Source organism: Cavia porcellus, unplaced genomic scaffold, assembly GCF_034190915.1.
Source record: "Cavia porcellus strain 051 isolate PalLab524CR breed Dunkin Hartley unplaced genomic scaffold, mCavPor4.1 scaffold_9, whole genome shotgun sequence".
NCBI classification, from domain to species: Eukaryota; Metazoa; Chordata; class Mammalia; order Rodentia; family Caviidae; genus Cavia; species Cavia porcellus.
The window spans coordinates 73,486,831-73,514,487 of record NW_026947492.1 but is presented as its reverse complement, the minus strand read 5'-3'; the positions used below and the strand labels follow the sequence as shown (position 1 = coordinate 73,514,487).

At 34.4% G+C, this 27,657-nt stretch overlaps 1 protein-coding gene across 3 annotated transcripts in view; it reads left to right on the top strand.

Moving 5' to 3' along the window:
- The window catches only part of Stk33 (serine/threonine kinase 33), a 206,665-nt gene that overhangs the window by 154,255 nt on the left and 24,753 nt on the right, over window positions 1-27,657 (top strand). For all 3 annotated transcript variants that reach the window (XM_063256699.1, XM_003462431.5, XM_063256698.1), the window contains 4 exons: window positions 2,510-2,594; window positions 7,541-7,616; window positions 11,643-11,755; window positions 12,515-12,600. In XM_063256699.1, the coding sequence (XP_063112769.1) occupies window positions 2,510-2,594; window positions 7,541-7,616; window positions 11,643-11,755; window positions 12,515-12,600 (360 nt within the window). The remainder of the gene's footprint in view (window positions 1-2,509; window positions 2,595-7,540; window positions 7,617-11,642; window positions 11,756-12,514; window positions 12,601-27,657) is intronic.

The window sequence follows — 27,657 nt, the reverse complement described above, 5'->3', positions numbered from 1 at the left end:
TCACTCCTGAAAGAATGGCCAGGATTAAGAAAACCAACAACAACAAATGCTGGAGAGGCTGTGGGGAAAGAGGAACTCTCCTACACTGTTGGTGGTAGTGTAGCCTGGTACAACCTTTGTGGAGGTCAGTCTGGAGATTTCTCAAAAAGCTGGGATTGGAAGTCCCATTTATTTCAGCTATTCCACTTCTAGGCATATTCCCAGAAGAACTGAAAGCATCATACCACAGTGATATATGTGCACTTATGTTTAAAGCAGCACAATTTGTAATCACCAGATTTTGGAAACAACCCAAGTGTCCATCTACTGAGGAATGGATAAAAAAGTTGTGGTATTTCTATACAATGGAGTATTACTCAGCTATAAAGAAAGATCACATTGAGGTATTTATCAATAAATGGGCACAGCTTGAGACCATACTCATAAGTGAAATAAATCAATCTCACATGTGTGAATACCAAATAGTTTCCCTAATGTAAGTAATGATTCAAATATATAAAAGTATGTGGTAATCATGATTCCCCATTATGTGGCCTTGAAGCCTTATAAAGTTTTCACTTATTAATTGGAAAGGCTTTATTCTGGGCTTCTTGATATGGAAATATTTGAAGCCATAGTATATGAAGTTATATTCAAATATTTCAAGGAAAAAGACACTATGGTAACTACTATTAAATCGGATTATTTGGTGGTGAAGCACTAGGTTGCTGAAACAGTCATGCTTTGACCTATATTGTTATGTTGTTATGTCCTCTTTTATCTCAATCTCTCCCTTATTCTTTAAAAAAAATATTTAGTTATTTCTTATGTTTGTTTTAATTAAGGGGAAAAATTTTAAAAATTAGCAGGATATATTATAGTAACATTTTGATTTTCTATTAACTTGTTTTGAAGTCCTGTAATACTCCCATTATCTTGTTTTGACTGATTAGACTCTGTTCCATTCTATATGATAGTATCAAGTTTGGGGGTATAGGCAACTACTTTGAAGGCAATAAGATTCACTAAGATGCCCATTCTGGTTTGACTATTGTCTCCTTTGGAAGTCCTGTAATGTTTGCAATGTTTAAGTTTTATTGGTCTTGTTCTCTACTGTTTTGTTCAACTTTATAATACCTAATGAGATAGACAATTCTTTTTAAGGAAACAAGAGACATTATAGTAACCATTGTTGTTAACCTTGTACTCTGTTTTTACATCATATACTATGTCTATCCTTGGTTTTGACTGACAGCTTTGTTTTGCCATAATTGACTTTATTCTCTTCCAAAAAAAAAAGTAATAAAGAACTAGTGAGTAATAAAACCCAAAATGTGTAAATTTTTTTGTAAAAAAGAGAGGGAAAAAAAGTGCTCTAAAGGATACAACAACAAGTGTGTTAAATAGCTGACCATATTAATGTTTTTGGTTGGATCATTGAACACAACTGTTTGCAGTCTCTCTGTTTGAATGTTTACTTTGTATGCTTTGATACTGTTACTTGAGCAACTATCTCTAAGATGATGATGTGTAATCTATTAACTGGTGATTTCTTACTGTTTTTTGATTAGTTCTGTATTACTTATACCCTTACACCGCTTTGTTTTGTTTTGTTTTGTTTTTTCTCTTTTTCCTTTTAAATAAAATTTAAAAAAAAAGAATATTTAAGAAACAAAACAAAACAAAAAAAAGATATCAGAAACTTTGTGGTCAGTGTTGATCCAGAGTCTGTATTTGTTTTTTTGATCAATAAATGTGCAAATAGTTTTGCTTTCAGACCAAGAGTGTTCTACCTTGGGAGAGAAGACCAAGGGCACATTCTAAATATTTCATAAGCAAGTGTTTAATTACCAAGATTTAGAACAGAGCTGAAAGGCTACATTTGCAGCAGCAGGCCTCCAGTGTATTTGTAGTTATACTGTTGTCTTGTGGATTTTTCCTTGTTAATTTGCTTCTCATCGTTTTTAATAGTGTAGTAATTGTTTTAATTAGTGTGCTGTAGAATCACAAAGGAAATAATAGTCAAGAAAAGATAGTATTTACCAATTAAAAATAATTATAAAAAAGAGGCACATTGAGTGCTGATAAAGGATAATTATTTGCATTTATAGTGGTGCTTTAAATTAGAACATAACTTGCATATCAGAAAATAGATAATACATACACTAATGTTGGAATACATTTTACAATGAAAGAACTTCCTTAGAAAACTTTATCTGAAAAATGATAAGTCCTTCTTTCAAGATATAGCTTCCTGTTTAGAATGGGCGAATGTAATGAGAGGGCATGAACAGTCTACCTCGTGGGCATTGGCTCAGGAGTTGAGGAGCCAAGCTCTTCTCTATTGAGTGTCTTCTCCAGAAAGACAGGTGGGTAAGGAGGAAAGTCAAGATTCTTGCTGGTACCACAAGGAAAGTCCTCACTCCAAGAACATCTGAGTAAATGTGATTGCAGGTGATGACAGAACTGTCTTCAGAATGACAGACTCAGGACAGGAAAATGGGTGACTATGTTGTGTTTCTTCTCCTAGGTGACTGATTTTGGCTTAGCAGTACAGAAACACGGTGGGAGTGAAGCCATGCTGCAGGCCACATGTGGGACTCCTATCTATATGGGTAAGCTAGTATACTTCAGAGGATTGTTTTCTTTGTTAAAAAAAAAGAAAGGAAAAAAGTCAAGCTAATAATGGATATGATTGAATGATTTGATTTTGTTTTCATGACTTAATGGCTACTGATCAAGGAACTTTTTTTTAGGTCAGATAATTTCAGCTGTAGCATTTTTCTCATGGTTCCTTCTCTCAAGGATTTTTGTAAATTTTGTTGTTTCTCTAGGTTCTTCTTAAGGTCATTTTATGTCTTTTAGGTGATCATACTCCAGACATTGTTTTCATTGAATTATTCAAAATCATTTAAAATTCTTTTAAATTTTTGTTTTATTTCATTATCAACAGTTTACATGAAGACTGCTGATTAAATGTATGTTGTAAAGTACTCTATTACCATGTTTCTAAAAATGACTTTTAGCAGCTTTTATTAAAGTTTATTTAAATGCCATAAAAGATGTTCAATGATTTTTTCATATAGAGTTGTACAATCATTATTGTCCTCCAGTTTTAAAATAATCTTAGCCTAAAAAGTTCCCTCATGCTCATTTATAATCAATCTCATTCCTGTCCCTGTCCCTAGGAGCCATTAATCTTTCTAGCTTTGCCTTTTTTTTCTTTTTTTTGAGGTTTGTGAGGATTTTTTTGGTGTGTGTGTGGGGGAACTCTTTAGATTTTCCTCTTTTTTTTTTGACATTTCTTGTAAATGGAATCATTCACTATGTAGTCTTTTATGTCTGCCTTACTTTCACTTACCTATTATAATAGTTTTGGGATATATTCATGTTGCGACATTCATCTGTAGTCTGTTCCTTTATATTTCCAAATAGTTATCCATTTCATGGATATGCTGTATTTTATTTACCCACTTATTATCTAATGAACATGTGGATTGTCTCCAGTTCAGGGCTATTTTTAAAATGATACTGTGAACATTGATGCACAAGTCTCTGTGATGACACGTGGTTTCATTTTTCTTGGTAGCTACCTAAGAGTGAAGTTATTGAGTAATGTAGTAATGAACCTATGTTTAATGTTTTAAGGAACTGCCAAGTTTATTTTCCAAAATAGCTGTTAACCTTTCCACCAACAGTGTGTTTGGGTTCCAGTATTTTATGTCTTTGCAAAATGAAGATTTCAATTTTTTTATATCCTTGTCAACTCTTGATATTAACTGTCTTTTTTAACTTCCTTAGTGAATACATATTTATTGTACCCATTGAAGAGATCATATTTCTCTTTAATTTTATTAATGAAGTAATTACATGAATAGAGTTTTAGGGATTACACTATCCTTAAATTTTGAGATTGAACCACAGGTGGTTTAATATATTATCTTATTCAATTCATTACCATTTTATTTAGATGCTTTGACTGCAACTTTCTTTGTTTTGTGCTGCCCTTGGCTTTTTCAATGTTAGAGTACACTAGGTTCATTCAAATTTTTTTAAAATTCACTGTATGTTCATGAATAATAAATACTGCATATTAACTAGTTAATAGTTTGGCATTTTCCCTTAAAATTTTTTGGTCCCATTACCTTTGAGGATATGTTTCTGTTTTATATTTTATTTATAGTAAATTATTCAAGTTTTCTACATCTTGAATAATTCTCGTAATTTATGTTTTTATAGAAAATGTTCATTTCATTGATATTTTAAGCTTCATTGGCATAAATATGCATATTGTTTATTTATACTCTTAGATTTTCCTGTATATCTTGGTAAGAGCCCTTTTTAATCCCTGATATTTCTTAAGAGGGCAACATGAGGTGGTAGTAGCAATGTGGTCTCTGAAGTCACCTGGGCAGCCTACAAGTCAAGATCTGTCTGTACTTGATATATGCTTTTGTCAGTTTCTACTTCTGTATAACTAAGATTATGCCACTCATTTATTAAAAATTTGAGGACCTACATTATGCTTGACACTTGTATGTATTGGAAATAATAGTAAACAAAAGATAGCAATGTTTTGCCTTCATAGAGCTTAATATTCCAGTGGTACAAATATTGAACAAGATAAAATAATAAAATAACTAATTTGTTAAAAGGAAGCACAGAGATGGGGCAGGGGATTTAGCTCAGCAGCATAAGCGCCTGCCTTACAAGCAGGCAGTCATGAGTTCAATCCCTGGTACCGGTAAAAAGGAAAAAGACAAAAAAAAAAAAAAAAAAAAGAAATTATAAAAAAAGGAAGCGCAGAGGACAAAAAATAAAATAAAGATGATGATATGAAGTATTTATGATAATATCTTTCTTATTGGTTGGCATTAGAATTAAGTGAGAAAAAAATGTTTGTATAGAGATTAACAGTGCCTTGTATTTAGTGCTCAATTTTCGTTCTTATAATAATACTAAAAATTTTAAAAATCAAATTTGTTAGTTAAGAAAGTTTATTGACTTTTTCAATAACCTGCTCAATTTTCAGTCTTCTAATGTTCTATGAATGCAATTGAAAGCTGTGTATTTATCCATGAACCCTTCCTCGACTTTCCTTTGCCTTACAATGTTCTAATTCTGGCTCATCTCTTACGACACAGTAATTTTAGTTTTAGTTTCTCTCTGTCTCTCTCTCTTTTTTGTACTAGGAATTGAACTCATGACCTTGTGCTTGCCAGGCGGAAGCTTATGCTGCTGAGCTAAATCTCTGGCCCCTAGTTTTAGTCTTCTTAAATTCAATAATTAACTAGAACTGAATTTACAATTTTTCCAGGTGATTGGGATGTTTTATGTGATAATGAGTATGTGCTAGTTTTCCTAGATTGCTTCCATTCATCTTTAAGAGATAGTTACTAACATCATCTATCACCATAGGGCTTTATATAATATAATTTACATATAATAAAATGACACATTTTAAATGTAATGTTCAATGGGTTTGATAAATTTATGCACTCAAGTGATCAACATCCCAGTGAAAATAAAGAGCATTTCTGTCTGCACAGGAAGTTCCTTTTTGCCCTTCAGTCAATTCTGTGCATGGGTCCGAGTAACCACTAATGATTTCTGTCACAACTCAATTTTGCTTGTCTAGAAGGTTATATAAATTGTATCTTATAGTTTATACTCTTTTGTATCTGTGTTCTTTTCTGTCCCACATAATGATTTTGAGGGTTTATGCATGTGGTCATATCAGTAGTGTATTAATTTTTATTGCAGAAGAGTATATGTAGTTCATTGTTGTTGGGCTTTTTCCTGCTTGATGAATCAAGTTTTTAAATTGTGTTATCTTATTTGGGAAAAAGCTACTTTAGATTCTGTTCATATCCTCTTGTTGGCAAAAGACATCTGGTCTGTAGTTACATGGGGAAAATATATCCAAGCACCCTGAGTTTTATGCCTGCTTATTAGTTGTCTACACTGATAACAAGTGAGTGAACAAGAGAGAAGACAGATGGTTTGTGGAGCTTTGCTGACTTCCTAAATGGCTCCTTGGCACAGTTATTCTGGCTTCTGCCTCCCTGAGGGCTGGGATGACAGTGCAAGTAGAAATGCCCCTGATAATTAAGAACATTCTGAAACAGTGAAGCCGGGGAATTCCTACCCCCTGCTGTGTGATGCATCAATATGGCAAGCCTTCGCTGAATCTAATCACAGAATTTGCCCTGTGGTAGACACTCAGCCGTAAAACAACTTATACTTTAAGGATTTAGATTTAAAGATATTTAAGTGAAGTGAAAGAATACAGTTATAATAGTTACTTAAAGGAAAATGTTAATTAGTGAATTTCCAATTGTTTGGAGACAGATTGTTGTTAATTTTAGTTAAGTCTTTTCTTATGCTTATCTTTTGACTTCTTTTTGTTGTCTTTTTATTCCTTTAATAATAGGTACAGGGAAAAAAAGAAAGTGAAATCGTATTTTCTTTTTGTAATTATTATAAAAGGTTATGTGTGTGTATGCATCTGTGTGTGCATGTGTGGGGGAAATTAAAACTTTTTAAAAAAGATACATGGGAGGCTTTCTGAAGCTGTGTGACTTTAGGCAACTCAATATATGTCAAGCTTAGCTTTTAGTGACAGAGGGAGTCAAATGCCTACTACTTAGTTTATAGGATTATTAAATTCATACAAACAAAAATTTAAGCAAAAGTACTTCCGAAATTTTGAAGTTCTATTGAAATACATACATGCACTTTGTTTATAACTTTTCTTCTTTCTTTGTAAAGATAACTGCTCCTTAGCTATAGAATAAAAATGAGCATTTTTCCATAGTGTCTTATGTGTCTTTAAAAAAGTCAGCCATTGTAAAAAAAATCTAATCTTTATAAAATGTACTACCTTAAAGTTAAAAGAATGGTGCCCCATTGAGAAGGTTGTTTCAGGGAACTCTACTGTGAATACTTTTGGAAAGCAAGGAGCCAAGAATCAGGGAATTGCAAACACTTGGGACCTAGTCCCATCCTGGGAGGTAGCTTTTTGATCTAGTCTTTTAGAGGCTATCTTTGTCTTGGAGTTTTCATTTAGAAAACGTGGAAAATAATTTCTATTTTGTCATGGGAGTGTTGTGATGTTGTTATTATTATTCTTTTACTAAAGAGATATATAACTATTTTAGTTTCTCTGTGAATTCAAATTTTACATGTGCTTGTTTTAAATTATCTCTACTTAAGGCATATTTTCAATCTATTTTGGGGCAAGGGCTGAGATATTGTCTTCTATAACTACACAATCTTTGCAAAATCACTTCTTAACAATTTCACAGGAATAAAAAGTAGCACATTTAGTTGTACATTTTTATGCCATTGTTCCATTAGAAGCTAAATGATAGGAGTGAGGATACAGTGACATCAATTGTTAAGGCCTGTACATTATTCATTTAACATCTGCTGCTGGTTCTTTTTTCCCTATAGGGGAATAAATTACAACACACCAGCACATTTTTCATGCTTTGTGTTTAAGTATTTAAAAGTCATTTATTGTATTATTAACATTATTTTATTTTTGCTTATTTGGCAGCACCTGAAGTTATCAATGCCCATGACTATAGCAGGCAATGTGACATTTGGAGCATAGGTGTCATAATGTACATTTTGTAAGTACCCTGCTAAATGTGCAGTTGAAAATGAATGGATAGTCTCTGATAGTGGAAGGACATGGATTTTAGATTAAAACTGAGCAATATATTTTTTAAAGTGATTAAAAAACCAATTGAGAAGTTGTTCTAAAGCTCTGTTATTAGTTGTCAGATTCATCCCTAAGGTATTTTTAATACTGTAAATGTAAGCTTTCAGCTTTGCTTTTCATTGATCTATAAATGTAACAATATGCTGTATGGTGAGAGCAAAGTGAAAACTGTCTTTAACACCTTCTTGATTCTTTGTTGCAATCCAAAAGCTTCTTTGTATTTTTCCATGAGATTTGTACACATCAGGTACTGCCACCTGGCTCTACAGCTGCCCATATGGGCACATGTGGGGAGTGGGCACTAACTAGAGAAAGGTTTCTCTAGGGTCTAGGGATGTTCTCTACCTTCCAGTTCTCTTAATGATAATGAAAACATAGTAATTCTTTTTATTCTCTTTCACTCTTATGAGCAGTCAAATCTTAAGTTTTCTACATTTTTATCCTTTGAAATGTTCTTACCTATTCTTTCATTACCCTTTGTAATCCTCTTCTAAAATCTTCCATGGTCTTACTATTCTCCCTGTCTCTGGTTACCCTTCCCAGTTCAGTTATTACAGTGCTGTCAGGATTGCCTTTCTAAATCACAAATCTGATCATACTACTTCCTGATATCTCTGATATTTACTTCTTGTTACTGAAAACTATCAGAGCAACCTGTCATGACACAGCTTAGCTAACCTTTCATGTCCTAACTCTAGTGTGCCTTACCAGGCTTAGGCTAGGTGTGTCTTTCTGTACACCTACTCTATTCTGTGACAACCTAGGCCACTCCACACACCTCATTTCTCAGATATCCTCTGCACTGCTTGCTGTTGGTGTGTGTGTGTGTGTGTGTGTGTGTGTGTGTGTGCACATGCACGTACGCTTCTCTTCTCTACAAATCTACCTCCTGGGTAGACCCAACTCAAACATTAAAGCTGTTTATTTCCCTAATGTCTGTCCTACCCCAACATAGTTATTACATTTACTATATATTTTCCTTCTACAGTCCATACAAGATTTAAGGCATCATGCAAAAATACACAGGAAAGTTATATTTAAATGAAAAATAATAACGTGGGACTATTTAGTCAGGAAGGTCTACATATGTTCACACTTTGATGTGTGAATAATAACACAGTGTAAAATGAGTTTATATTATACTACTATATTATTATGTATACTGTGTCTAGTTAAGTTCCTGAAAAACAGGTATCTTAGGTTATTTATCTTTGCATCCTTGGCATTTGATACACTAATAGGTGCATATTTGGTACTCCATATGTTTGTTAAATTGAATTAAGTGAATTTTCTAAGAGTTGTTCTGAAAAGTTAATGACCTTTATTCTGCCTCTTGGTAAATATGAGTATTTTTTGTTTATACAACATTGCTTTCATGGTTGTATTGAAGATTTCACTATGCAGTATGTCATTTCATTGGTTTCTAAATATGACATCACAGTACTTACATTTTCACCATTTTGTGAAATGAAATATGCAGGCAGTAGAAATTGGATAATGTGTTTGTTGCTGTAATTCAATTGGTCAACACACCTCACTGGCTAGATACTATTAAGTATAAATGTAGTCATAATATTTTTGATCATTGTTTTGTACTGATTAGAATCCCAGTGCAGAAATTCTGAGCCTCCATCTTTAATTATTTAAAATTGTTCTTTTATACTTTCAAGACTTTTTAGGTGATACAAGTCAAATATAGTATGTCTAATGAAATATTACAAAATTCAGGTGCTGTTTGATATTTTCTTAGTTTGAATTTGGTGTTAAGGAAAGTAAGTGAATTACAATTTTCAAATCTTTCTCTTAAAGATGTAATTTAAATTTTTCTGCTCTATAGTGTGGCTCCATATCATCATAAGAGCATCTTTGTTTCTTTACAGTATACTCTTAACTTAGCTAATCGATGTGTATTCTTTATTCTGTCTGAGGCCAGAAGTGTTATAGATAATTTCCTTTACCAAGAGTTACAAGCATATTACTTTCTCTAGGGGAGGTATTTTTTGTTTCTCAGTTATGTTGGATTCATTTCTACTTAATTGGACAATGATAACATACTTTCTCAAAGTGAAATTAAAGTAAATATATATTCTCTATGGTTACTATCTTCTGTTGTTTAGATTCCAATGAATGTATCAGAAAATAATAGGAAAGTTTTAAGAGATATTTTTCATGTCTTAGATTCTTTTTTCTAGATGTGAGAGAAAATTGCTGTCATAAAATTCTGTATACTGCTGAGTGACCAACCATTAGATACATTTTGTATAAATAAAATTGCAAAGATAGAAAAAAAGTGGAATTTAAAAAATACAGCCCTTGAGCTATAGTTGCATGATCATCAGGCAATGCAGAGGCAGCCAAGAAATTGTTAGATGTACATATCACTGGTTGATAACAGACTCAATGAGCTGGGCTTTTGCTGGCCGGCACTTGTTATAATATACAGTAATTTCTATGAGGCAATTTTTTTGCCTTTTTGTTTTCTATGGCCTTTTAAATTGCGGTTTTAAACTAAACATTGGCAATGTAAGATGAGAGAAGAGCATGATGTCAGAATGAGTTGTAGAAATAAAGTGTTAAGGGTTTGCCTAACAATTTGATAAGTACTGATCTCCTAACAAGAACCTGCTGGTAATTGAAAAGGTTTATTTTCCAGCCTACTTTCATGAACTACTAGGATGAAAGTAACTTTATTCCCTGGGAAATCATCATCATCATGATGAAAATTATTTATCAAATTTTGATTTACTGAGAAAATGTTTCTAAGTTATATTTTTAAGTAACATGAAAAATATAACTGAGGAAAATCAGTAAAAATATGTTAAAATACTTGGAGGTTATCATACTAAGAATAGCAGTTTGGAAAGTGGAGTGGAATTATGCCATTTTATTCTTTTAATAACAACGTGTGAAAGTATCCGGAGATTTGAAGAGCAGACATACAGAGTTACCTCTGTAATGACTCTAGTTCCAGTTTTTATCTGATTGCTATTAGGTGCATCTGGGTGTTGTTTACAGGGGTGCCCTCAGATGTGGGTGCTAACAATGATGACGATGGCTAACATTTGTTAAGAATATACTCTGAAGAACTGGACTCAACTTTTAAGCGTATTCTTGTGGTTTTGCCTTAGATCACTTGTTGAGGCACTAGTTTCATGGGCTTGCCATGTTCTTAAAATATGTGTAACTCCTTGAACAGGCCCACTTTATACACACTGCTCATGGTTTTATTGATGCTGTGTATTCTCGACTTTCACCCTTTCAGACTGAGGGATCAAGTCATCATCTGTGTTCTTATCCTGATCTTCATTTTGTACACCACTGTTTACAAGGTTGTGACCACTTTAATGTTTTTTTTTTTTTTTTTTTTTTTTTTTTGCTTTTGCTCATAGCATGCAGAAATTTTCAGGGTTATTCTGTTTTTATAATTAGTTACATTTGTATAGTATTTTACCATGGATAAAAGTCTCACATAGTCATTCAAGTCTGACCATTCTCATTAGACTCTGGCAACTCTTACATGTTTCCATAATTGTGGTTTGTATTATGTATTTATCTGAAGCTATTGTCTTATCCTTGCTTACACCACTTATATTGTAGACTTGAACTCAGATGCCTTCCTGTATTTTAACTCAATTTAAGCTTAAATGTTTTCCTGCTCATAAGAGCTTTGAGTCATTTGCAAATCTAAAGTTTTCAATGTATATATGTATACTTCCTCTACTAGGGCATTTCTGTTTTGAGACAAGAACTGAGCATGGGTTTTAGAAACACCATTGCTTCTATTCTTACATGTAGAGAAGTATTCTTCTCTTCCAGTGTTTCGCTTAAATATGAAGTATTACTGTTCCAAATATTACAGAAATTTACCTTTAACAGCCTTATTTTGATTAGCTTTTATATATTGAAACAAAATCATTGCCTAAAATTTATCTAGATTATGTGGAGAACCACCCTTTTTGGCAAACTCAGAAGAGAAGCTTTTTGAGTTAATAAGAAAAGGAGAATTACGTTTTGAAGATTCAATCTGGGATTCTGTAAGTGATGGTGGTAAGTGTAGATTGTTTATTATTTAGTAAGGAAGTTGGCCAGTACTAAGATCATTTTAAGCATCTGTTTGGTCATTGTATCAGTCAGCTTTTCTGTTGTTGGGACATAAGTCTCAACATCCTCAATTTAAAGGAGGAGAGATTTTATTTAGTTTCAGGAGATGCAGTACATGGTTGGCAGGCTCCAAGGCAGGAGCATCATAGTGAATATGGGTGGTGAAGCAAAGCTACTAAGTTCATGGAGGCCGGGAAGCAGAGTGCGGAGCAGCACCAGGAGAAGGGGCAGGAACCAGATACAGTACCAAGGTCATGCCTCCATGACTTACCCGGACACACCCAGAAGTGTGTACCACCAATGCCCTTGGTAGTTTCAAGTCCAGTCATATTGAAACAGGCAAACACAACCACCACACTCATAAAATTACTTCGGAAACAGGCACCATCTACTTGTGGAAACAGCAGTATCTTTACTATGTTTTTTCATAGTCAAAAACTCAGCCAAACCAGAAAATATGTAGTAAAACTAAAGAGGAAGTTTTCTGATTATCTAGCTAATTTTTACTATATACCATCTAACTAGATAATTCATACAATAAAACTTCACTTTAAACTTAACCCTTATTTATTAGGCATCCATTGCTGGTACTTGACATCTTCCCTTCATGTTACATAGACTTAATCCTAAATAAATTATAAAACATGTGATATCAATAGTAGTTAAGAGAAATAAAGATTTTCAGGATTTTTCTCTTATTTTCAGCTAAAAGTGTTTTGAAACAACTTCTGAAAGTAGATCCAGCTCACAGAATCACAGCTAAGGAGCTACTAGATAACCAGTGGTTAACGGTAAGTCACAGTAATACTTTTTCCCCCTTCCTTTCTGACATGGTGCCATTGCTGATTTCTTTGCTATTGGTGTTGTAGTTCTTATAAATTGTCTTCTTAAAATAGTCAAGTTAAAAAAGGTTAACAAGAATCATTGCATCCCGTAAGTTTTGGTATGTTTAATCGGCATTATTGTTCAGTTATACACACTGTTTGATTTCTCTTTAATCACCTCTGTGACCTACTGATTGTTCAGCAGAGTGTTGTTGTTTAGTTTCTAACTGTTTATGTAGTTTTTGTGATTTCTTTTGCTGCTGATTTCTATTTTCATTGCACTATGGTCAGATTAATATGCATGGCTTAATTTCAGTTCCTCTGCATTTACTTAAGTATATGCTATGGGATAATATGTGGTCTATTTTGGAGAACACCCCATGTGCAGCTGAGAAGAATGTGTATTCTAATGTTGTAGGGTGGAACATTCTGTAGACATCTACCAAATCCATTTGTTCACAGGTTTGGTTTAATTCTGATGTTTCTTTGTTGGTTTTTGTCTAGTTGATCTATCTAATTGTGATACTGGGACATTAGGGTCCCAAATTATAACTGTGTTAGTGCTTATTTGATTTTTCATCATGTTAATATTTGTTTTATGTAGTTGAGTGCACCAGTATTTGGTGCATATATATTTATGATTGTTAGCTCTTCTTGGAGTTTTCCCTTAACAAGTATGCAATGAAATTCTTCATCTCTTTTGATCAGTCTTGGCTTGAAATTCACATTGTCTGCAAATAGAATAACTATCTCTGCTTTTTTCTGGGTTCCTGTCACACGCACTACTGTTTTCCACTCTTTGACTTTTGGTCTTATGAATTTGTTTTTGAGCTAAATGTGTTTCTTGAATACAGCATATTATTTTTGCTTCTTGATCCATTCTGCCAGACTGTCTTTTTTTTTTTTTTTTTTTTTTTATTTAAGAGGAAAAAGAGAAAAACACAAAACAGAACAAAGCAGTGTAAGGTTACACATAATACATAACTACAAAAAAAAAACATAACATCTTTTGATTGGTGAATTGATACCATTTACATTGATGATAATAACTGATAGGTATTGGCTTGTTTTTCTCATGTTATTTTCCTACTGTTGGGTCCATGTTTTTCTTCTCTGTTTAATTGATTCCTCTGCCTCCTTGCTTCTTTCTATTGGTGTTCTTGTGATTGTGGTCTTTTTTCTCTTTCTAGTAAATTCTTCAGAGCATTCTGAAGAACTGATTTGATGGTTATGAATTTCTTCAGTTCTTTGTCATGGAAATATCTTATTTCTCCATCAATTTTAGAAGATAGTTTTGTGGGGTACATCAATATGGGTTGGAGTTTGTCTTCTTTTAGGCCTTGAAATACCTCACTCCAAGCCCTCCTTGATTTGAATGTTTGTATTGAGAAGTCTGTTACAATTCTTTTGAGCTTCTCTTCATAGGTGATTTGTTTCTTTTCTCTAACCACTTTTAATATTCTCTTCTTGTGCTGAATTTCTAGAATCTTAATTATTATGTGCCTTGCTGTAGATTTATTTTGGTCATGGCTATTTGGATTTCTATATACTTCACTTACTTGTTTTTCAAATTCTTTATCCATGTTTGGGAAATTTTCTGCCATTATTTCTGTGAAGAGGTTTTTTTTTTTAATGGCCTTTACACTATCTCCAGCTTTCTCATTAACTTCAGTCAATCTTGTGTTGTTGTTCTTTGCCTCATCTTGCAGCTGTTGGAGTGATTTTTCATGGGCTTTTGCTATTGTTGTGATATCTTTCTTTTTGTCGTCCCTAACCACAATCCTCTCTTCTACACCTGATATTCTATTGTTTCCTTCATTCAATCTGTTGCTCAGACTTTCAGTGGAGTTTTTAGTTGCTTGAATTTCTGTTTGGATCTGTGTCATGGATTCCATTTCTTTCCTATATTGGTATTCAAGGTAGCTATCAGTTTCCTAAGCTCCTACTTTTTTTTTTAATCTGTGTCTACTCTAATATCTTTCATTTTGGTCAACATTTCATGTTTTACCTGAGAGACCATATTTTCTATATCTTCCATTTTTTTTTTTTTTTTTACTTTTGCTGATAACATTTCAGGAAGTTCCAGTGGGTGGTTTCTGATTGTCTCTATCCCTTTTTTGTTCTGGACTTGTCCTGAATGGATTGTAAGTCCAGGGTAGAGTTTGCTTTTGCATCTTGTCATTATTTTTATTTTTTTGCATTGATGCTTGTAGATTCCAGATGGCAGAGTTTTATCACTAGCATTAAAGCTTCTCTTAGAAATGTCTCTCCCTCAAGAGTGTCTTCTAGATGTAGGTGGTTCTTGGTCTTTGTGTCTATTCCAACAACATAGCTTCTTAGTTTATTATGAATAAGAAGTTGCTGTCCATTTAAACTGAGCATTCAGTTCATTGGTCCTAACTGTAGTGTTGATTATGACCCCAGACAATCATAGTGTTGTCTTCCAAGGGAGAAAAACTGATTATAACATTATAACTGATTATAACATCCTAGCTAAAGTAGTATGGTTAGGAATAACAATAGTATCAAGCACAGCCTAGCTACTGACAAACTGTGGCAACTGTTAACCTAATACCTGTAACTATAGGAGCAGGTTTTACAGTTATCTGACAAAATCCAACATATTCCAGACACTTATATGTAATGATTTTCCTTTAGCAAAGTGATTTTACTGTGTTGCACGAGGGGGGAAATTTAAGAGGCAAGGGGGATAAGATAGAGAGGAGTAATTAGAGGGAAAAGGATGAGCACTTAAGTTTGAGAAACTGGAGAACATGGGAGTAAAAAAATGAAAGGGAAAGTGAATAGTATTGAGGTGAACCAGAAAGAGAAGAACACTGTTTTTTCACATGAAAATACTGTAAAATCAAGAGAAATATTTGAAGAAAGAGAGAAAGAAGGTGAATAGAAGAAAATAAAAAGAAAGTTAAGGACCTAAATAGTGAAAAAAGGAAGAAAGAAAAAAATCAACCAGACAGAAAAAGGGAAAACCAATCAAAAAGAAAGGAAAATAGTAAAATACCACAGTTCTGTGGTTGTGTCCAAGTCGGATCCTAGAAATGTGCTGAGCACTCTGGCGGAGTTTGCGGTAGGATTTGTGCTGGGATCGGGCTGATTCTGACCCCTGGATGTGGAGGCTGGCCTTCTGTTGCTGGAGTTCTCCTGAAGCCTTTTGATATAGAGTGGCAGCCCTGCCCACTGTTTCTGTCCTGCTTGTCTGTGAGCTGGAGCATAACACTGGTTCACCTAACTTATAAACTGCTGATTCATATTCTCACTGTTGTTTAGGACTTTCCCATGTCACTGATTCAGGCTGCCAATGTGTGTCTGTGCCAGGGGCCTGCTGTCTGCTGGTCCTGCCTGCTCGCATGCCCAGAGTTTCCTCTTAAATGGAGAGGGTGCCGGGGATTGAGCTCAGCAGCATAAGTGCCTTCCTGGCAAGCTGAAGGTCATGAGTTCAATCCCAGGTACAAAAACAAAGTCATGGTCCTGAAATAGAGAGGATATGGCATTCCTCATGTCCTTCCTCTTTCCTGGTGATTGGAATGCAGATGTAATGTCTGGGGTTGGAGTGGCCATTTTAGACCACCAAGTGGAACCTACTATCTGGGTAAGACAGAGCAGCCTGATGCAAGAAACCAGGGCTTATAGCTCATACAGTTGTCACACTAACCTTTGGGTGCACATCTCCAGCCTTGAAAAAATATAAGTGGCAGACATTGTGAAACACCCAGCTGAACCTAATCCCAGCTAATACAATGCTCAGTAAACAATCACCAAATGAGTGTATGGTTTTGTGAATGAATAGGTCTGTAGATACATCAGAAAAGGTTTGGAAACTGAGACTGGAGATTACTAGAGACGTATGGGGATATTACTAAATATTAGTCTATAAAAAATTATAGATCTGTTATTTTCCAGACACTGTATTAGTACTGGGTATACATTAGATAATTACACTTGAAATGTAAATTAGCATATAATTATAGTCTTAAAATACTATTGGCTATTGGATCTATGATATATAAATAGAGAATTATATGTATATTGAGGTAGAATTGTTGAGAGATGACAGTGGCTTCAACAATGTGGTAGCAATAGAGATGAAGAGAGATACACATGAAATGCATTCTTTTAGAAATGTAAATGACAAAACTTGTCAATGAATTAGTTGATATATAAGAATAATGGAGGACTTATTATGATATCTAGATTTTTGGTAGGATAACTCTTTGGACAGTGGTGCCATTTACTGAGATACAGAAGACTAGAAAAGAATAAATTTTGTGGTTGAGGTTGGTAAACCAACTTATACATCAGATGTGATAAATTTGAATTACCTATGTATCTTCCAAGTGAAGATATCAAGTAGATGATTGAATGTGTGAGTTGAACTGGAGAGTTCTGAGCTGGAGATATAAATTTAAGAATCCTGAATATGGAGATGCATGTGTCTTAGTTACTTTTTACTCATTGCTGAGACAAAAATACCTGAAGCCCAAAGTTGGGAAAGGAAAGGTTTATTTCTTACAGTTTTTGGAGGTTTCAGTCCATACTCAGTTGGCTCCAAGGCAGGCAGGCATGGCTGGGCTGCAGTTCATGGCAGTTGCAAACAGCAAGGCAGAAACAGGCAAAAGAGCAAGACACACCTTCTTCCTGCCCTTACATCACATCTTAGCTCCACCCCTATGTGGGTGTAGCACTGACACCATCAATCCAAGCACTAGACAATGAACCATCATAAATGCACAATGCAAACTCATGAGGCCTGGGGGACACAGACATAAACCGTGACACCATGTAAAGCCATTTGACTGAAAAGATAAATTAGGAAGAAAATATAGGGAGGGAGGAGAAGCAACCCAGCAACACACTCTAAAACATTACAACATGTAGAAGAGGCTGAGGTAAGTTTAGACACCATAAACAAGTAGTGGTATCACTCTTTTAAAATCTCTGATTTCCCTTTGACAATTTCTAATTATTGCTTTGAATAACATTTTCTTTTCTGTAAGGGCTCAAAAACATAGTCTTTGTAAGAAAATGGATTATATCTGCCCTCTTCTGTGAATATCTTGATCTCTCATAGGATTCTGTGCAGTAATTATTTCTGGCCTAAAGTAATTGTGCAAATGAGTTAGCAGCTCGATCATTGCAAAAATGTACTGAGTAGATTTGTAGTACAGGAAAATGAAAAATTGTAAAACAGATGGTGTGCTTTAGATTTTTATCTCTTTTCAGCATCACACAACATTCGGGCTTGGCCATTTAATTATTTGTTTTCTAATTAGCAGAACTTTATTTTTGGCTTTGGTCATTTTACCAGAAGTCTCCATTTTTGATCCTCAGTAACATTTGTCTCTTGTGAAGTCTTTGCCAAGTGGATAGAGAAGTGACAGATATTGTGTACTATATTGGACTATCCTAAGGAGTTCACTGTATGAAATTTAGAATACTGGCATTTTACAAACTTCTGAAAGGCAAAACTCTTTTCTTCTTAACCACTTGAAGTCTTCCTATAATTCATCGGCTTTATTTGAAATAATCTAAAGAATGCACGATGGTTCTCGCAGTGCCTCATTGCTTTATAACCAGAGCCTATCTTTTGCAATACCTAACACCTAGTAACAATTTTATTCAAAGAGCATTAATGGGCAAAAAGTGTCTGTGGTTTAGCTTATGTATTATACATTTTGAATCATGACACATACTGTATTTGAAAAGTGTTCTGAGAAAAATAATTGTTTCTCAATGTACGTTTAAGTGAATGGAATGTCAAATACATACATTTTGCTACCCTGAATTCAAAAGTTAAATGTTAGTTGTAAAGAAAAGTGAATCTCCTAAAAAGGAAGTTTGATAACTCCCAATGCCTATTTTTTGTATTTGTTTTTTTTTAAATTTTTTTCCACTTTACTATCACAGTGGCTGAGAAGATAATTGCTTCAGATTAGATAACTGTAGTCGCTTTTTGGTATTCCTCTTAAGTCCCCTGGTGACTGGTAACAACAAAAATTTACATTTTTCCGCAAGTTTATGAGGGATTTCTTATACCCACTTGTATTTTAAAATTAGTAGTATAAATTAAGGTAATACTTTTTCTTCTATGGCTTGGTAAAATGTAGTTCCCAATTTTGAATTTTATTGGTACTATTCATACTTTAAGTAATTCCTTCAACACACTTTCTTATGGCTACCATGTTCTAGCCCTATGTTAGGTAATAAAATTTGGTTAAAATCATGTTAGACATAGTCTTTGACATAAAGAACTTAGAATGTAAATTAAAAAGAACTTACATTATAGTAAGAGAAGCAAGCTATATATGAGAGCAAATGCAGGGGAAAAATGACAAATGTCATGAGAAGTTGCCGAATGATCAAAGATACAGAGGCAAACAAGGTGAAACCAGAAAGTTCAGTTGACTGTCAAATAATATACAGGAATAAAAAATGTGAGAAATGAGAATAGGAAAGGAAAGAAAATCATGAGAGAATTTAAATTTTAAGTTAAAGAGTTTTAACTGTTCCATAGTAAAGAATGCTCTTTGAAATGAATTATTCTTATGGTGCATTGATCTTGCAAGGTGGTTTATTTCAAATGAGGATATAGTCATTTAAGTGTCTATTGATTTTAAGAACTATCTTTTATTTTTAATGCATCAGATTACAAGAATATAAAGATGAATTAAGCACAATCCTTCCCCTTGAATCCTACTGCAGTTACAGTCTTCAGTTTGCTTTATAGTCACACTTTGTAAAGAAATTTGTAATCAAGGTCTATGTTCAAATTTCAGAACAATATTTCCTAATATATGGACAGGGCCCTGGTTTATTAATTTACAATTTTTTTCAGGTTTTGGCCATTAGCTTTTGACCCTTAGCCTTGATATATACACCTACAGAAGAGGATGAAAATTTTCGGATGCCTAACTGTTGGCCATTATTGCTTTCCCTCTGTATATTTTCATCCTAAATATGTTAAGACTCTCACTTTTATTTTACTAAATATTATTATTAAATTCTGAATTATCTCATGTATTTAAAAGAGCTCATACTTAATGAAGCCTTTAATAAAAATTATTGTCAGGAAGAAGCTCATTATTAGCTAGGACACTTGAGGATCTATTCAGTAGTCAGCTATTTATGTATACTAAAAATGCAACAGATGTTTACTGAATAACTACTGTGTGCTGTGGGAACACAAGGGCCAGTCTGACACAGTAACACAGGTTATATAGCTTATAGCTTATTAAAGGGTTTAAAACATAGGCAGAGAATGATAAATCCACACAAATGCCACACAAATGTAAAGTAGTACTGCTAAATTTCTAAGAAAAGAGGTCTTGTTATTCTCCTTAGAGGACTATGAGAGGTGATTAAAAATGAAAGTGTTAGTAGGGGTTGGGGTAGTTTTAGAGGGTGTTTCTAGATTTCTTATGTCCTGAAAAAAAGAATTAAGTAGTCAAGGCAAGTGAAAATGATGGTCAAGTTTTAATAAAGGTAGGACAAGAAACAGGCCCTGCAGAGTGAGTTTGGGTCATGTAAAAGTAGGAAAAGAAGTGCACCCTATGTCATGAGGGTGGGCCGCCAAGCAAGAGAGATTACAGTAGCAAAAATTCACTGTGAACCACCCTTTTTATATCACCCACTGCTTAGGGTGGTTGGCCTCAGGTCTAGGTCATCCTATTGAAAACCTACTTGCATTCTCATGAGAAGTTCATGTGCAGGGCTTTGGGAACTGTTCTACACATGTGTTGTGGGATTTTCTAATTAACAGATCATGCTTATTTTCCCAGCCAGCTTTGCCACACCCTAATCTCCTGTCTTGAAATAATGTGATCTAGAAAAAAAGGGATAAACAGAAATTAGTGTCAGAGTTAGGGTAAAAAGGAGAGAAATCTAAATAGAAAAAGTTACAAAGGTTTAAATAAAGATAAAAATGTAAAGTATATTTAGAGAGTAGTTAGTAGTTTTCTTTTTCTAGATCCATAAAAGCTATGTAAGGGAATAGTGGGAAAGTAAGCTGAAAAAGCAAGTGAGAGTTATTTTTCTGTGGACCTTGACTGTGAATACATTTGACTCACTTGGCAGTGCATTTGGCAAAAGTCTATGATCGCAAATGAGCTTCTGTGAATTTCCTCTTTTGTCCTTCTAATGCTTGTGGCTGATATGAGTGGGCTTTGATGCTATGAAAGTCAGGATTATGAACATGATTGACTTGGAAGAAACCGCCTAGGGGAGCACAATTTTGGGTGTATTTGGATGGGTCATGGACATGTGATCTTATCTTAAACTGACAAAAGCCATTCTGGACAAACCTACTGCCAGCATCAAACTAAAAATGAAAATATTGAAACACTGCTTCTAAGATCAGAAACAAGACAGGAGTATTCACTGTCACCACTCCTGTTCAATATAGGACTCATTTTAGCCAGAGCAATTAGACGATAGAAACCAGTAAAAGGAATTTGAATAGGAAAGGAAGAAGTTAAACTATCCTTATTTGCATTATCCTTTGCATAGACAATCTAAAAAACTCTACAGAAGACTTAGAACAAATACAGCAAAATGGCAGATACAATCAATCAATAGCATTCCTGTACAGCAGCAATGGACCTACTGAAGTCAGGAAAGTCAGGAAATGAATGTCATTCGTAATATTACAAATGTCATTCGTAATATTACAAAAATTAAATACCTAGAAATTAACCTAACCAACTGTCTTAGTTACTTTCCACGATGCTGCAAAAAAAAATATCCAACACACAAAGTTTAAGAGGAAATGTTTAGGTAGCTCATAGTTTGTGGAGGTTTCAGTCTAATGCAGAGGTATCAGTCCAAGGTGACACATAGCAGAGGGGCAACTGTTGATGGGAGCAGTGGAAGACAGAAAAAAGCAACCAAGGGAAGAGTGGGAGAGAAGACTCTTTCTGTCCCTCATAGTGTATCTAGGCTACTTGCCTTAGGGTATATATAGCATTCACACCCATAATCCTATCATAATCTTAGATTCAGCTGCTTCCAAAAAGCACCCCCCATCATATGAGACATCCAGACACAAACCATAACAACAAAAAGACCTCTATATTGAACACTTCAGTGCTCTAAAAAAGTTGAAGAGGACATCAGAAAATGGAAAGTCATTCCCTGTTCTTGGATAGGCAGAAGCAATATTTTCCAGATAGCCATATTACCAGAAATGATACATACATTTACTACAATCCTAAGCAAAGTACCAATGGAATTTTTCACAGAACTAAAAAAAGAATTCCAAAATATATATGAAATCAGAAAAGACCTAGAATAACAAAAGCTATCCAGAGGAACAAGAGCAAAGCAGGAGACATTATAGTCCTGGACTTCAATTATATTACAAAGCTACAGTGATAAAAACAGTATGTTACTGACATAAAAACAGACATGCCTGTCAGTGGAACAAAATGGTGGATGCATAAATAACTCCAGGCCCATTTAGTCATCTAATTTTTGGCAAAGAGGCCAATAACAATACCTTTTCTGGAGAAAAGAGAGCCTCTTTAACAAATGGTGCTGGGAAAACAGATTATCCATGTGCTAAAGAATGAATTTACATCCATATATCTCATCCTGTATTAAGATTTAGAGATACAGGGTAAAGAAGCCCTAAAATGCTTCAAGCTCTGCACAATGGAAAATTCTGCTCACAACTCAGAACACCAACATGCTGAGAGAAATGCAAACAATACACACCAGCTTGGTAGGGTTCATTTGGGAACAAAAACTCTATTGGCAATAGGAATCAAGACCATGTGCATTATGCTGTGCAGAAAATTTGTCTACATTTTATTCATGTCCTGAGGTTTTATGGGAGACTAAGGTTAAAGGTATCAAACTAAGATAGTAGAAGAGGTTTCAAGGCAGTCCAATGTTCAGGCTGTAACATGAGTGTTTCTTGCCACTTTTAGCAAGATTTACAGTGAGAATCAAGACCAAAAAGCCCATTTTAAAGGTTTTCAATTTTTTTTGTAAGGAAGTGCCTACAAAGTTAGAGGAGAGGAGAGCATGGTTTCTAAATAATTGGCATTAAAAAGAAACCACGTACTTTGTGTCCAGACACTCCAGGGTGCAAAATGGTTAAAGTTTCATTTGAGAAGAGAACTGCTGAGCCTGTCACATGAGAAAAGCTGCTTAGGGCATTGATTCACTGAGATTCATTTCATAGTGTTCAGGTATACAAGCCCTCAGAGGCTCAGCAGCCATGATCCAGATGGGTTCAGCTACTGCTCAAGCTGATGCTAGATCCCGGTGTCCTCTACATGGTGCTGGGAATTGAACTCAAGGCCTTGTGCTTGCCAAGCAGGGACTGTGCTGCTGAGTTATAACCCCAGATCTATGGTGCTGATATTATAAGCATGCAGAATGCAAGAATTGTGGGATCAGGGAGACTTTCACCAAGGTTTCAGAAGGCCAAGGAATTTAGGCAGTGTGCCCCTGAAAGCACAATGCATAAAACTGTGAAAACAAAGCCAAAAGTACAGTAGAGACCTCAGGAATATAGAGAAGCTAGGAATGTAGAGTATCTGAGGAAAGATCATGCAGTAAGCAAAGTTACCCTGAAGACAGCCATGAAAGCTTCATCCAGCAGTGACATAGTGGTGGGACTGTCAAAGCTCTTTGGAGTTCACATCTCACCACACTTTGCCCAGGTGCTGGATATGAGGCTACTGGAGTTGATGTTTGGTCTTCTAGGTTTCAGCTTTTTTGGTCCCATTCCTATCTATTTTTCTATTTTGGAATGAGAACATTTTCCCTGGGCCTTTGTATGTTGAAAATACTTAATTTTCTTTTTTAATTTTTATCAGGGCTGATGGGTAAGAATTTGTCTTAAGTCTTGAAGGATACTTTAGACTGCTTTTGAGCGGGCTTGGAACTATTAAATCATTGGTGCCTCTTAGATACGAACTAAATGCATTTTACATAAATAGATGTGAATGAGGTCTTTGAAGACCAGGGACACTATGTTATGGTTTAGCTCCAGATGCTCCCTCAGATTTTCCTGTATTTGAATAGAGATCTTTTGGAAGGCAATTTGGAATAGAGCTCTTTTGGCAGGTAAGTTTAGTGGCTGAATGAGCTATTGGGAAGTGGGTCCTAGTTGGAGTAAGCAGGCGCTGGAGGTATGACGTAGCAGGCTATGATCTCTCCCTGGCTCTTCTCTTCTCTTCTGCTTCCTGGTTTCCACGTCATGAGCAGTTTTCCTTTGCCTGGGCCCTACTATCATGCCGTTTTTGCACTGGAGCCAGCCAACTGTGGACTGTAAGCCTAAGCCAAAGTAAACCTCTCTTCTCTTCAAGTTATTGGGTCAAGTATTTGTCCCAGAAATGAAGGAAGTGTCTAAGATGCTGTATACAATGTAATATAAGAAAACTAGACCAAAATATTACGATGAAGGAGTACTATTTAAATTACTAATATAGGTGTAAAACCTAAACAAAATATTAGCAAATTTGATCCAACTATGTATATGAACAGATAATATATCATAACCAAGATGAGTTCCCCCAAAGAATAGAATGATGGTTTAGTTTCAGAAAAAACTATAATTTTTAATCCTCAATAATTAATTTAAAGCACTAAAGGAAAAAAGATATATGATAGTTTCAAAGGAAAAAACACATAATAAAGCTAAATTCATTCATAATGAGAAATAGAAAACTTTCTTGATTAAAGTTACTTCAAATATTCTGAATAGGAAATATAAGAAGCCTATCCTTTGACAGAAAGAATAATCAAGGAAGTCAACTTTCAATATTTTTCCTCCTCACTGTTAACCTTAGTCAAGTTAAACAAGGAAAAGAAATTCAAGATATGAGATTTGAAAAGCAGAAATAAAATTTTTACTTACAGTAATCTTCAGATAAATTATTAAGAATAGGAACAGCTGATGAAGGTAGTTAGACCTCAGATTAAAGTTAATTGCATTTCATTTGCTAACAAATAACAATAGAAGTCATAATAATAATGAAGCCACCACGTGAATTAGTCACAAAGAATGGATAAATCTAGAAATAAATGCAACATAAGATTTAAACAACCTATTTTTTGAAAGTTATAAAATTTTATCAAAAATCATTTTAAATTTAAGGATATGCTACAATCGTGGATCTGAAGACTTATTATAAAAAATTTTCCCATACTGTTGTATATATTTATACAAAGCAAATCAAAGCTGCACAAACTTCTCTGACCATATAATGCATAAGAAGAGTGAAGTTTCAAAAATAGCCACGACATTTCCGAAGGTTTTGCTATAGTGGATATTAATTAAGGATTGTGAAGCTCAGTTAATGAGCAGAGTGTGGTAATGGTGCTAAACTGACCAGCTGACCAATATAATAAGATAGAGGGTACAGACACATTAGTGTGTATCTGGAACTTTTATGACAGTGGTGATATGGAAGATCAGAGGGAAAAGAGGGTCTGTTCAATAAATGGAGTTGGAGTAGATGGTTATCCATATGAGAAAAATGAAACTGGATTCTTATCTCACACGATAGGCAAAAATCAACTCTAAAGGAATCACAGACATACTAAAAACCCAAAATTTGTATCCTTCAGTGAAAAAGTGTTAAATGTCTTCTGAGATATGTGGGAAAGGATTTCATAGATAAAATATTGGGAGTATGAACATAAAATAAGTGATAGGCTAACTTGGGTAGGCGCTATTAATTCTGATAACTTCTGTGTGTAACACTATGCATTAGGAACAGTTGATAGTTTATAAGCCAGGAGAAAGCCTTAACACAAATAATCTACAAGGGATTAATAGAATGGAAATTATAACTCTTATCAGTCAATACAGAGAAGACAAGCAACCTGGTAAAAAATGGACAAAGACAGGACAGACACCAGAAGGAATCGTACTGTATTTTTTCTTTTTTTTCTGTGTTTTTTTTTCTTTTTTAGTACTGGGAATTGACCCCTGGGGCCTTTATACTGAGCTACAGCCTCAGTTCTTTCTTCCTTTCTTTCTTTCTTTCTTTCTTATTTAGTTACTCATTCACTTCCTTGTTTACTTATTCATAATTTTGAGACACGGTCTCACTACATCTCCCAGGCAGGGCTCAAAACCTTGCCTTTTTGCATTAAGATATATCCTCTGCCTCTATCTATGTATCTATCCATCTATCTGTCTATCTATCACCTATCTACTTGTTTATTTATAATATTGAGACAAGGTCTTGCCCAGGCTGGGCTTGAACTCCTACCTCAGTCTCCCAGAGTTCTAAAATGAAAACTGTGTTCACCACTCCCAGCTTGAGTGTTTGCACATGCATGTCATAAGACAGATGCAAAGTTAATGCAAGAAGAGTATTGCCTTATCTGAAATGCTTGAGTCCAGATGTGTTTCAAATTTGGGATTTTTCCTCAGATTTTAGAATATTTACATACATATAATAAGATAACTTGGAGATGGGAAGTCTAAACATGAAATCCATTCCTTATATATATCAAAACCATACCTTATGTATGCTCCTACCTGAAGGTAACTTTATAATATTTTCTAGCGTCTATGCAGTTTGATTGCAACCTGTCACATGAGTTCAGTTATGAAATTTTTTACTTGGGGCATCAGGTTGACACTCAAAAAGTTTCAGATTTTGGAGCATGTTGGGCTTTGGGTTTCTGAATAAGGGATGCTCAACTTGTAGAAATATATAAAGGAGCAACACCCTAGAATCAACTCAATTACTCTCTCATTGAAGAATGAATAAACAGAACAGTTTAATAATAGAGTATTACATAGCAGTGAATGTGATTATGCTAATAATATCTACAAAACCATGAAATGTTTTAAAATATAGGTTAGTGAAGATGTAATTTACTTACTACAAAATACACAGATTTTAAGTATTTTTTTGTGTGTGTGTTTTTCTTTTTTATCGGTACCAGGAATGGAACTCAATGACCACACACTTGCAAGGTAGGCGCTTATGCTGCTGAGCTAAGTCCCCAGCCCCTGATTTTAAGTATTTAGTGTGATGAATTTTTGCGTGTGTACCTTTTGGTAACCAGAGTAATATATAGAACATTTCTGCTCCCTTAAATAGTTCCCAAGGTAATGAGGCAATTTCCTATGTTTCCCTTCAGCAGCTTTTTATATTTTCAAATTTAAATTTTTGTTACATTCATGAATTAATTTTTATGTCTGTTGTAACTTGAGTATCAAGGTTCATTTTATTTCTCTGCCATAGCTATAGAAATGCAGTTTTGTATGAAAAGAAAGCACCATGGCTTGATGCTCATTTTATGAAGTTAAAACACTTAAAGAAATATTTGTATTTGAATAATTACAAATGTGGTAAAAATATAAAAAGGAGGCAAGGGAAATAAACTAGCAAGATCCTGGATAGTTATCACCTCAGTTGATAGATGGCAGGAAGACAGAATGGAAGAAAATCATTGTATCAGAAGAGGAGTGCAAGTGTTATGTGTTTTCTAGTGTTCTTGTTGTGTAGTTACTTAATAGGTACTTTTAAGATTACAAATAAATAAGTATTAAATCTTTGCATAGGTTAATGATAAAAATATGGGAAGGCAAGGATATTCATTTCAATGAAAGATATTTAATTTCCTAAATGAAATAAATCATAAAAAGTGATTTTAACACTTTACCATCTGAAAATTTAATTTGGTCTTTCTTCTATTCTGTTGCAAGCAAGGAAATAAAAAATTCCCCCTGTAAAGGATTTTATACCAATTCACTGAGTTCATTTGTTTTCTGAACACCAAAATAAGAATTGATTGTTCCTGGTCTAGAGATTTTTATGTAACATTTAAGTATGATTCAAGGTGGGTGAGAGTTATGGGTTTTGTTTGTTTGTTTGTGAAGTGGAAAAAACTTACTTTAAAAAATATGGAAAGTATTACTGCAAAACCTTGCTCAAGCAGATGAAGGAAATTGAGGGACTTGAAATTGATTCCCTGGGAGCTGTATCCATCCACACATCCCTTGGAAAATCTTCATGGACAGCCAGGTGTTCA